The 13,845-nt window shown below is 34.9% G+C and overlaps 1 protein-coding gene across 2 annotated transcripts in view; it reads right to left on the bottom strand.

Moving 5' to 3' along the window:
* The window catches only part of csmd2 (CUB and Sushi multiple domains 2), a 543,176-nt gene that overhangs the window by 73,127 nt on the left and 456,204 nt on the right, over positions 1–13,845 (bottom strand). For both annotated transcript variants that reach the window (XM_087295937.2, XM_087295938.2), the window contains exons 47-48: positions 6,608–6,796; positions 552–698 (exon numbers count right to left, since the gene is read on the bottom strand). In XM_087295937.2, the coding sequence (XP_087152063.2) occupies positions 552–698; positions 6,608–6,796 (336 nt within the window). The remainder of the gene's footprint in view (positions 1–551; positions 699–6,607; positions 6,797–13,845) is intronic.

Consider the following 13,845-nt stretch of genomic DNA (forward strand, 5'->3'; position numbering starts at 1 on the left):
TGGCAGTGGAAACGCAAGCCTGATAAAGACGACCCGTACCGTATCATACTGTACCACTAAGTGGAAACGGGGCATTAATGACACAGCAAGGTCTAATTAAGATAAAGCACATCCAAGAACCACAGTTTAATCTAACAATCTTCATTAATGTTCTTCTAAAGTAAAAAATAAAATAAAATAAAATAAAAAAAACAATAAAAATAAATAAATAAATGAATCTAAATATTGGGCAGTCTGAGGGTGATTTTAAAAATGCAGCACACCACTAACACAGAAAAGAGAATCATTAGAATTGCTAATTAACTAACATTTAAACAATTACTTAAAAACGTTTATTCATTAATTAAATATGACTGGTAATTTGTCCCTATTTAATCTAAATAAAAATGAAATTAATCAGTTCAATTTGCTAAACTGATTCTCCCAATTAGCATTTTTAAATTACATGTTATTGCACAGAAAACACTGAATGCAATACAAACACTAAAACACGGAAAACAATGAATTTAAAATACATTTAGTGTGTTATGAGGATGTGTTGTGATGCTCACCTGAGTAGCGGATTCGAAAGCCCTTGTGGCTGGAGGTGTGATCGAAGGACCAGTGCAGGTAAACCTTGTTTGCAGAGCTAGTAATGCTGAGAGGAGAAGAATAATTCCCACTCAGAGAAATGAGCAGTGGACTCTGTCTTGACGGACCTGCAGGATGAAGCAAAGTGAGAAGTTGCAGTATATATATAGTATCACTGATTCAAAACTATTACTTATCAGACCAGACATATACTTATTAAACCTCTTAAACACCTTTTAATAATGTAGTCTTAACAATTAAAGGGATAGTTCACCCAGATCAAATTTAACAATCATCCATCAATATAGATAAGTGGTGTAAAATGCTAATTTTCGGAATTGAAAAAAAATATTTGCATATCGATCACTGGGCAAACTCCCAATCATCGATATATGTGTATATTTCTCTGGATCTGGAAGGACAGTCCTCCACTGCACTTTGGATTCGCATTTCTCAAGAGGTGCGCATCAGGAGTGTGCGACCACACAAAGGCCAGACCATATGTGCGTGTCAATTATTCCAGCCTCTGTTTTTTGCATTTTATTAATTTATTTTCATTCATATTCTTTATCGCTTCTTTTCGTGCAATGAACCACCAACTTATCCAGCATATGTTTTACGCAGTGCATGCCCTTCCAACTGGGAAACATTCATACACACTCAGTCACAAACATACACTATGGACAATTTAGCTTACCCAATTCACATATAGTGCATGTCTGTGGACTTGTGGAGGATACCAGAGCACCCAGAGGAAACTCAGGGAGAACATGCAAACTCCACGCAGAAATGTTAACTGACCCAGCCAAAGCTCGAACCAGCAACCTTCTTGCCGTGAAGCGATCGTGCTACCCACTGAACCACCTTGCTGCCCTTATTTACATTTTAATGAAATTTAATTAAAATACACGTCTCCAAAATGAATACCTAAATATTGTACAACTATATCAATTAAAATGACTCGTGTGTTAATCATGAGCAAAACCTGGAGAAAACATGGACACTTTATTTCAAGAGTTACTTAGCTGATAATTGGTAATAAGATAGTTTGCCATGCTGTCCCGGGAGAAAGCACTGAGCTCATGAGATTCTCGAGCCCGGGGCTCCCTCCCGTTTGCAGGGCAGGAGGGAAGTTTGAGCTCTGGTGCTATGCGGGTGTGTTGCTGGTGGAATTTGACTATGGTGCTGATTTGCTTTAGTCAATTTACTTATGTCTCATGTTTTGGACCATGGAAGGAAACCAGAGGACCTGGGGAAAACCCATGCAAGCAAGGGGAGAACATAAACTCCACACAGAAATGCTGACTGGCCGGGTAGAGATCCGAACCGGAGACATTCTTGCTGTGAGGCCACAGTGCTAGCCACTGGGCTGCCGTTCTGCCCTATAGTGGAAAAAGAGGAGGAGAGGGGGTGGAAGAGGGGATTCTTCAAGATGAAGATGACTAAAGGTAAGATGCTTTGGTTATTTATACTGAGTTAGGAATCGTCTGATTGGTGGTTTGTACATTAGCTTGACTCAGGGCCAGCCGTGTCAATCATAGCACGTGATTAGTTTATAAATAAACTTCACTAAGTGTTAACTTTGGCCCTATAACTGGATCATACAAATATGAAAAAAAAAAAAAGAGAATTTGCATCCTCACAATAACAAACAAGCAATATAGACAGCCACTCATTTCTTTTCATTCTTTTTTCTTTTTTTTTGAGAAAGACTCCACAAGCCAATTAGAGCCTATTACTTTCAGTCTAAATCAGAGCACTGAGCTTCACACTTCTCTGGGCGACTGATCATGAAAATAAAGAAATAAATCCCTCTCACATCCCTTCTCTCCCTGTCACTATCAGTAGCCACACGTCTTGCAAACTTCAAATTGACATGTTTACCACCAGCAGTGATGCCACTGGTGTGTTTCTGATGTGTTTCTGTCACAACATAACCTCTCCAGCTCTTCATGCTTAATACTGAGTGACAGCGCTCCGTTCATAAACTTCACTGGCGCTGCTCTCAGATCAGCCAAACTCTAATTCAGTCCAGAGAGGTGTGTGTGACTGTGTGTGTGCTAAAGGCTATTCTAGACATCATGTTAGTGTCTTGGCCAAGCTGCGGGGAGGTAAAGGGATCCGGTGTGATCTGGCTGGCTTTGACATGTTGTGAAAAGCAAACTCTGCTTTGTGGCGCAATGGGAGTTGAAAGCGTAATCAGCATTGAGGATGCTAGATCCCCTCAGGAGTGGCTCACGCTGCTCCCTGATGACACGCAAATGTATACTAGCTAAGATGCTTTGTCAGACTTGAAAAAATAAATAAAGAGGATGTTGCACAATGGCATTCTGTTAAGCCTGGCTGCCACATAGTCTAAGGTGTGCTCACACTAGGCATGGTTGTCTTAAACTGTGCTCAGGCACGATTGTCCTTAATGTCTCCCTCTCAGCATGCACTCACATTGTTATTTTACCTTTCGAGCCTAACCACGCTTATGTCATCAATGATGCAACTGTTCAGTTAAAAAGAAGAGAAACGCTCTCGCTCCGTACAATGGATAATTTAGTTATATTGTTTTGTATTATTTCGACACACTGTCATATCTTTTGCTGAACAGATACAACACTTTACACGCTCATAAGTTCATGTAAGTCATCATGCTGCATATATTAGGAGGTTTGCTGAAGGTGCACGGCAGCTAATGTGCAGTGAGGGGTTTTCGTCTTTGATAAACTATGACAGTTGAAACGTAAGAATGATAATTAAATTCATATGAAACAGTTCTTTAATAGTGACGTTGCATATTCAGATTTTTGTTTAGGTGCGCTTTGTACTCACACTACAAGCATACCGCGCCCAAGCCCAGCCGAACCATGCTCTGGCACACCTCTTTCAACCAGGCCAAGGCCGGCCAACTGAACTGCGCTTGGGCCTGATTTGGATCACTCACACTTGTCAAACACACCAAGAAATTGCAGTCAAACGTGCCTTGGGATAGCCTATTGTGAGTACTACCTAAGTCTGGCCTTTGCCCTTTTTTATTTATTTTATTTTTATTTTTTTTGACATTTATGTGGTTATTGTAAGGTACTACAAACATAAATAAATAAATAGATAGATAGATAGATAGATAGATAGATAGATAGATAGATAGATAGATAGATAGATAGATAGATAGATAGATAGATAGATAGATAGATAGATAGATAGATAGATAAACAATAAATAAAAAAACACAAAAATAAATAAATACCCTACTGGTTTTAGAGGTGTTTTGGCCATTTCCAGGCTGGTCTCCAGCCATTTCCAGTCTAGTCTCAGCTGATCAGGCTGGAAGATGACCAGCCTAAACCACCTCGACAGGAAGTCAGCCAAAATAAATAAATAAATAAATAAATAAATAAAATTTCACTGTGGGAAAAACCAGAGCACCCTGAGGAAACCCACGTGAACACAGGGAGAACAAGTAAACTTCACACAGAAATGCCAACTGACCAAGGCGAGACTCGAACCAGCGACTTTCTTGATGTGAGAAGATTGTGCTACCCACAGCACCACCGTGCAGCTAAATAAAATGTATTTGTGGAATTTTAAATGCTGAATGTTAAAATTAAAACCCAAATACAATAAAATCAATATTAAAAAAAACTATTACTTTTATTTACCAAAGGCAAATTAAATTATTCAAATGCAGTACCTTTCAATTTCTGTCTATCAAATAATACAGAAAAAAGTATCATTTTTCACAAAATATACAACTGCAAAAATCAAACTTTAAAAAAATATAATAATAAGGGGTCATTGACATATCGTGTCTAAAAGTGCATGGAAAGTGCACTCTTTTGTCAACCATCAACCATTTTCTCAAAGGATTACAAGCTGACAAAACATTGCTGCAGCTCTGATATATTATTTATAATTTATATTATTAATTTATTTTATATCTGAAATATTTTTTATATTATATTTAACCCATGGAGAAAATTAAAAAGCACTGCAGTGTTTGGGTGTTCTGTGATTAGTCTACCGAAATGTGTATATTCAGTAGACTTTGGTAAACATACTTTGTATATTCAATACAAAGTATGAAGCTGATCGGTCAGTTCTTGTCACGTGACTCGCGATGCACTTGCAGCATTCTGAAAAAATGAGATGTTTTCAACTGTGTACACCAAGAAATCGCGCCAAATGAGCTTTGCTCCCAAAATGCACAAGTAAGCTGCACACCTCCACTGGAATTAATGAACTTGCACACGGAAAAGATGCGATATGTGAACGGCTCCTTATAATAACAAGTCAGCACCAAATCAGCATATGAAATAATATTTGAAGAATCCAGTGACACAGGCTGAGATAATATGAATAATAATTAAATTGGAATAATAGGAGTATTATATTTTTATAATATAAAAGTAAAATATCCAAAGCTCAAAGTTAATGATTTTTTAGCGCTATTAAGTTCCATTTGTGGTTACTGCAGTCTTTTTTTATGTAGGACACTTTCAAAAGCTTGTGAAGCCTATTCATTTCTTTCTGTCTTTCTTTGTAAAGTTGCATGACTCAGCTATGATTTTGGGCCACTTTAATGATGCCTAAAATGTGATGAGCCTCCATGTGTGCGACCCTTCTGACCTGTAATCCACTTCCTAATCTCAGCCTAAATGGGATCACTTTGACCCCAGCCAAAGCCGCTGACCTCAGACGGGCCCAGAACAGACCCCTGTCGGCTAAAGCAATTTCCTTTGCCTTTTACAAAAGGTTTTCAGTGTGTAAAAGCAGAGGTCGTCCCTTTTGGCCTCTCCTCAACTGTCTGTCTTGCTCAACACAGCGAGGTTCCTTGTGAGGTGTGTGTCAGTAATTGTATTGGAAAGAGAAGAAAAAACAGCTTTTGTGAGCCAAAACCATGTCTGAACTACTTTTGCAATCATGTTTGTTGCTGATTCAATCGTATCATCAGACTCTTACACAGTAGCAGAGTTAAAGTTTTTTCTAAAGTCAAATCTTAGAGTATCCTAGAATTTATTTTTACAATTTATACCAAAAATGTTTTTGAAAAAAAAAATAATAATAATATTTTTAAAATAAATAAATAAAAGTAAAATAAAATAACACTATTACTACTAGTAGTAATAATACGTAATAATACTTAATAATATTATTTAATATAGTAAATGTAAATGATGAATAAAAAAACTTTTTTTGTTAATTACTTTTTTAGGAATAAATTAAGTGTTTAAGTATATTGAAAAAGGAAATAGCTAATGTAATCAATTATATAATTTAACAATTGGATTGGTTTAATGTACTTTAATAAAAAAAAGCAGCTATAGTGTAGAGAGCTCTTCTAAAAAAGTTCCAAAACAAACAAACTAGCAAACAAACAAACTAAATAAATAAATAAATAAATAATAGTAGCAGCAGTAATAGTAGTATTTAGATTTAAAAAAATGTATATTTTTAAATGTTTGAAATGCTTTTTAAATTAATAAACAAATGAAATTAAAATTAAATTAGAAATAAATAAAATTATATTTACAAACAAAATAAATAACTAAATAACAGGTCATCAGTAATTCATCAGTGATAGTAGTATTTAGAGTAAAAATTGTAAACATTTTAAATAGTTTGAACAATTTTTTAAATAAATAAATAAATTAATTAATTAAAAATTAATTTAAAATCAAATTTTTGATTTTAATTAAATAAATGAATAAATAATGAATAAATAAAATATAAGTTAAATTAAAGTTCATTTTTAATTAAAGTTAAAATAAAATAAATAACTAAATAATATCAGCAGCAGTAATAGTAGTATATAGAGTAAAAAATGTATACATTTTTAAATGCTTATTTTAAATAGAAAATTTAAATAATAATAAATATAATATAAATAATATAAAAAATATAAATAAAAAAATAATAATAGCAGCAAAAATAATAATAGTATTAAGAGTAAAAATATATAGATTTTGAAATGTTTGAAAATTTGAATTTTTTTAAAATAAATAAATAAATAAATAAATAAATATTGCATGAATTAAAGGTGATCACTCACCATCAAATATTTCCAGCTCATCAAACTGCCTGCTGGTCTGAAAATGTTCAACAGTGAAAGTGATGTTGTAACCCGAATCCACCTTCACCAACCAGGAGCAGGACTCAAAGTGTGGCAGGCTGCTGCCCGGAGACTGACTCAGGATCACCCCTGTAGAGGCCGTCAGCACCTCGTTCATGGGACAGGTAACTGTGAGGAAAGCAGACAAGATAGTTAGCCATTATATTACTTCAAACTACTAAAACGTCAGTAAAAGTCACTTTGTCAAACTGTAGAGTTCAATTTTCAACATCAAAAGTCAACAAAGCTGAGATCAAGGTTCCATAATCCAATTAACAACCAAGCATAAATGGAAAACACTTGTAAATCACAGAATACAATGCCAAAAAATGTGCAGTACTTTGTGCCATTGGGATTAGTTGGTTCTGTTTTCTACATTCACACCTGCCCAAACCAAGCACACCAAAAGAGAAAACCAACTCAAGTGCAATTCAACCGAAGATGTACCGTTACAGAGAGTTATCCCTCCCAAACCCTAACCATCAAAGCCAGCACTCAACAGCTCAAGAAACACATGAAAGAAACCCTGATCAAAAAAACACAGAATTAAAGATCTATAACGCCATTCAATAAGCCGCTTGAACTTCAGATGCAACCCAAAAGTATGCGGCCTATTGATCGGCCAACAATTCAAAGCCCAATACAGTGCAAGCATGCATGGGCGTTTCTGTGATAAAGCAAGTCGATGATAACACAAAGCACCCTGGGCTAGACCGTCGTGACACTGAGAGGATTGATCACTGTTGTTCGCACGGCCGTACAGCCTGCTGCTTCTCAACCCTCAGTTTCATCTCTCAGTCATTGATATTCCTCAGAGGCCGGCTGTGACATTTCCCCACACTTTTACCTTGAATTATCAGCCTTTATGCAGTGCCCCATCCCGGCCGCTGCTTCGCTCAAATCTCAGAAGCCTGTCTCTTATTCTTCGACGCAGCGGCTGGAATACAAAGCAAGCGTCCAAACACAAATCGCAACATAAAAGGATAAACCCTCATCTCTGACACAATTCTATTATTTTGTGTCATTTTTTTTTTCTTTTGACACAGATGAGAGGCCGCGTACGGTTCTGTCTTCAAGCTGAACTCGGCATCAGACAGGAAGGGATTGTTATTATCAAATATTTATGACGCTTACGCTTCAGATATGAAATATGGATTTTCTATTTCTTGTCTTGCTAAATAAACACACCGCCATATAGGAGCTCTGCTGGTGCGAATGCTTCACGATTGACTTGATATCCGCATGCATTGAACAGTGGAGGAACTTCTAACCTCAGCGCTTATCATAATATAATATGACATAATATTCCCAGTACTGTGTTGCAGCTGGAAGGGCATCCGTTGTGTAAAACATTCACTGGATAAGTTGGCGGTTCATTACGCTGTGATGACACCCAGATTAATAAAAGGACTAGGCTGAAAAGAAAATGAATAAATGAATGAATGAATGAATGAATGAATGAATGACTAAATTAATGTAATGCAGACTGTATGGGGAGAACAGTGAATAACATTGCTCTATCTTCGGGGTGCTGTTATTAGTCTCATACAATTTGTTTCTCCCCTTTTTCTTAAAGCCTTGATAACACCATCGAGGTGTTCTTCTTTCATTATTTTATCAAATTAGATTGTAAAAATAATAAATTGTATTCTCCCATTCACTGCGCTCTAAGTTCACCCAACTATGACAACTTCCGCTATAGAGAAACCCGAAAATGTGAAAGCGTCCATATTCGGCTTCTTTAATTGTCCTCGTTTTGCAGCCTAATTGACTAACATTTCAACATGTGCAGTACTTTCTGCCGTTGGGTCTGTTTGGATTGTGTTCTCACAGCAAACGAAGCAGGAAGTGAAGTGCACCTGCCCAAACCAACCGCAAAAAAAGAAAACAAACTCAATATGGATTTTCTATCTCTTGTCTTGCTAAATAAGCACACTGCTATTTCAGAGCTCCAACGCTTCACGATAGACTTGATATTAGCATGAATTTCCATCAACGAAGGAACTTACAACCTCAGCACTTATCATAATATCGCTAAAAAAAACTGACCCACAGTAAAATCTTTTGTTTCTATAGAACCTTTTCAAAAAGACTGCTATGACGCATTTAACGGTCATCAGCATCTTAAATCTATAAAAATTATCAATATTTAGTAAAAAAAAAAAAAAGAAAATGTATGAACATTTATATGCATTTATGTATGTACAGTATTAAATCATTATTGCATCAAATTACAAAACACATTATATTTGTATTTGTAATGCAAAATGTATGGAGAGAATAGTAAATTTGACGTTATCTCTTCTGCCGTTATCAGTCTCACACATTTTTTTTCTTCCTTTTTTCTGAAAGTCTTGATAACACCATTGCAGAGTTTTTCTTTTATTATTTCAGCAAATAGGATTGTAATACATAATTTGCTGTATTCTCCCATTCCCTGCGCTCTAAGTTCACCCAACTATGATGACTTCCGCTACTGAGAAACACGGAAATGTAAAAAAGGTCTATATTCAGCCTCTTTAATTGGCCTTGTTTAGCAGCCTAATTGACTAATATTTCTAAATGTGCAATACATTGTGCTGGTGGGTCTGTTTGTAGTCTGTTCTCTACCCACTGTCCACTTGTGGTGTGCATTAGAGTGTGACTGCTACATTGACACCTGCCCAAACCAACCGCACCAAAATAGAAAACAAACTCAATATGGATTTTCTATTTCGTGTCTTGCTAAATAAGCACACTGCTATTTCAGAGCTCGAATTCCTCACAATTAACTGGATATAAGCATGTATTTCCAATGAAGGAACTTCTAACCTCAGCGCTTATCATAATATCGACAGTCGCTGCACTCCTAAAAAAAACCCTGACCCACACTAAACACTTTTGTTTCTATATTCGGCCTCTTTAATTGGCCTCGTTTAGCAGCCTAATTGACTAACATTTAAGCCCACAGGTCCGTGCGCTGATTAGGATGGACGTTAATCAAAGGCATAATTTCATGCATGCTGTGCAGCGTCCAGCGTTACCTGTCAAACCTGAGATAAGTTATTCTTATAATTACATTGAAGTTCACAGTCCAGTGAATTTCTCTGGTGACAATGATTAAATTCAGGAAAAAAAGTTGCGTAGAGATATAAATCAGACTTTTTTTGTGGCTTCTGCTTGAGCTCTGCGCAGGAACGATACAGTTGCCGTTTGACACGTTTCCTTTATGGAGGTAAAATATAGAGGCTGTGAGGCAGGCTACAGGGCTCTGAGGTGATATAAAATGTGAACGTGGTTTCATTGGAGGACAAACATTATCTTGGATGCATATCGACGCTCGCTTGAGCCTATCATCACTGCATAAAGCATAATGCATAAAAAATACACCCCAGATAACCTACATCTGTGCATCCAGGAGCTCGCACTCACAAATTACATTCTTTAAAGTGAGAAATGTGGATGTTGCGGATCTTTATTTGCTGCCGCATAGAGCACTTTAAAAGCTGACTGTTAACCTGTAACACAAACAAAGATCCACTATAAAGCAGTGAACTGATAGATGTGACAAGTGTTTTGCAAGCAACCTTAATATATCGTAACGGTTACAGGCATTTGCTGTATTTATGATATTTACATTGTCAGTGCGTTCATCTCTAAATCTGTTTATATAGCAAACATAAAAGGAACTTTTGGTATTTGTGCTGAAGGCCACACTGCTGGAAGATTTTTCTGTATATTATCTGAAGAATGACTCAATAGCAATCTAGCTATCGACTAATTAATTGAATTAGGATGGAATTTGATGTGCTAGATTGAACTAACACCTGCGGGAGGTAAACTTCTGTAAATTTTCTATCTTAATATTACAATTTTAATAATGGTATTATTTTACATTTATAAATTTTCTACTGCTTTAAAACAAAAAAGCAAACCTATTCATAACAGAGTAGTTACAACAGGATAAAATACAGTTAAACACTTTGGGGTTTGTAATAATTTATTTATTTAGGTTGGAGGGTCACTCAAGCTAAAATACAGTTAACAGCAATGATCTAAAATATTTGTACATATTATGTTTTAAAATTATTATGATGATTTTATCCTATTTATTTATGTGATGGCAAAACAGATTTTGTTAAAAAATATTTTACATTACATCATCAATGATAACAAGCTGAGGCTTATTAACAACAACAACAACAACAATAAAAACATTTTATTTTATTTTATTAACAACATTCAGTTATTATAATAATAATAATAATAATAATAATAATTATTATTATTATTATAAAATAACAAACTAAATAAATGAATACAATTTAAATAAACAACAACAACAACAACAACAACAATAATAATAATAATAATACTGATCGCATGGCAATAAAACCGGCAACAAATTTATGCACATACACAATTGCTCCCAAATATATTTTGAGGTCGCATTGGTAAAACATTTTTTTTGGTAAAATTTCAAGACCTGTAATAATAATAATAATAATAATAATAATAATAATTTAACTATATTAAATAGTTTTGTTTCAATTTCAGTAGTCATGTCAAAGCAGAAACTAAATCAGCATATATCAATTAAAAAACATTGCAAGATTTTGATTCTTTGTTCCCAGTGAGGACTTAAAGAAACACATTCATGCTTTTATCAGCAGCAGGGTGGATTACTGTAATGGACTTCTCACTGGCCTTCCCAAAAAGACAGTCGGACAATTGCAGCTCATCTACAACGATGCTGCCAGGATTCTGACCAGAACCAGGAAATCCAAGCACATTACACATGTCCTCAGGCTTTTACACTGGCTCCTAGTTACATTTAGAATAGATATAAAAGTATTTTACTTGTCTTTAAAACACTAAATGGCCTAGGACCATCACAGATATGCTCACTGGATACCAACTTAACAGATGCCTCAGATCATTAGGATCAAGTATATTAGAAATTCCAAGTAAATCAGTTGTGTTAAATATGTTTCATTGTTATATTTTGTTTTAATTCTCTTAATTCTCAGATAAAGAAATCATAATAACTAACCTTCAGTATATAGTGGTGTAAATACTAAGAATGTCTGACTATTGACACATTTCTACCATCCAGTCACCGAGCCATAATTCCATTCTGCCCCAACAAAATGGGGAAGAGCATGACCCTCTAGACAGAATCTCACACAAAATCCTCATCATCCCAGGCCTTTTACCATGGTGGCAAACGGAAATTAACTCGCTCAGGTCGCCCTTATCCCCTAATCCACTTTGAAATGGACTGTCAAAAGCAGAATGTAAACAACAGTTTTGGTGGCAGATTCTGACAGAAAAGGAGAAGGCATGTCAAAACTGCTCCTCTAACAATGGCAGTTGAAGATTATCTACTATACAAGATGGGCTGGAATCTAAAAAGGGATTTTCAACTTAAAATGTCACCCTCCGTGACAATGAATTGCTAATATGGGCCCCATAAGAATATACATTCAGAATATGGCAACACGCTGCATTCATTTCGTGATTTCAAGGAAAGGGATAAATGTCAAATTGCAAATGCAGGCAATTCAGGGTTGATCATTTGCTAAGCTCCGCCCCTTGGCTACTGTTGCTAGTATGTAAGCTGGCCATTTCCAACCAAAAAAAAGGACACTTTTCAAAATAAAACATTTTCCATTATGAGATAATATTCTCTCCACTGAGTCATTCATTCATTAAGTTTCTTTTCGGCTTAGTCCCTTTATTAATCTGGGGTCGCCAAAGCGGAATGAACTGCCTCTATTGAATCAATATTTTAATTTTTTTTTTAAATAAATTGTCAGTGATTCACTCATTCAAGTGATTTTTCAAAACAGCTGATTCATTCATTCATGAATGGCGGTCTGAATATTGGTTCTACTCGTTCATAGACAGCAACAAGTAATCTTAAAGAGTAAGTAATCAATTTATACTATTTAAATGAGATTCACTGATTGAACTGATTTAAAATGGTTGATTCGATCAATAATGATAGTTTGTGAATATTTTTGAATCATTCACTATTTATTCAGGTGGCAAAAGTCATATTAACAAGCAAGTCATCGATTTACACTGTTTTAATGAGATTCACTAATTCAACTGGTCACACTTTACAATAAGGTTCATTAGTTAATGTTAATTAATGCATTTACTAAGATGAAAAAAACAATGAACAATCCATTTACTACTGTATTTGTTTATGTTAGTTAACGTTAGTTAATGAAAATACAGTAGTTCATTGTTAGTTCATGCTAACTCATGGTGCATTAACTAATGTTAACAAGCATGAGTTTGGATGTTAATAATGCATTAGTAAATGTTCAATTTTGATTAATAAATGCTGCACAAGTGTTGTTCATGATTAGTTCATGTTAGTAAATGCATTAACTAATGAACCTTATTGTAAAGTGTTACCATTCAATTGATTTGTTAAAATGACTGATTCATTCAGGAATGAAGCAAGTGATTAAGGAATGACTTTTTGAATTGTTGACTACTCATTAATAGGTGGCAACAGGTTACATTATTTCAATGAGACTCACTCATTCAACTGATTTGTTAAAAATATCTGATTCATTCAGGATAGAAGCAAATTATTTTTTACAAGTTATTTTCTGAATCATTGACAGTTTGTTAATAAGTAGCAACAAGTCATCCTCAAGAGTAAGTCATACTGTTTTTAATGAGATTCACTAAATGAACTGATTTGTTAAAATGGCTGATTCCTTCAGGAATGAACCAAGTGATAAATGAATGGCTTTCTGAATTGTTGACTAGGAGGCAACAGGTCACATTATTTCTATGAGATTCACTCATTCAAGTAATTTTAAAGTCATATATTTACACTTTTAATATCATTCACCGATTCATTTTATTTGTTAAAATGTCAGATTTATTCAAGAGGGAAGCAAGTGTTTATGAATTGTTTTCTAAACTATTTACTATTCCTTAATAGGTGGCAACAAGTCATCTTAACAAGTCTTAGATTTACACTTTTAATGAGATTCACTGATTTAGTTGATTTGTTAAAAATGGCTGCTTTATAGAGGAATGAAACGAGTAATTGTTAATGAATGGTTTTCTGAATCATTCATTATTCATTAATAGGTGACAAGTCATCTTAACAAGTAAGTCATCAATTTTAATGATATTCACTCGTAAAATTGAATTTGATATTTACTCAA

This window comes from Danio rerio, chromosome 19 (assembly GCF_052040795.2).
Source record: "Danio rerio strain M-AB ecotype USA chromosome 19, GRCz13ab, whole genome shotgun sequence".
NCBI classification, from domain to species: Eukaryota; Metazoa; Chordata; class Actinopteri; order Cypriniformes; family Danionidae; genus Danio; species Danio rerio.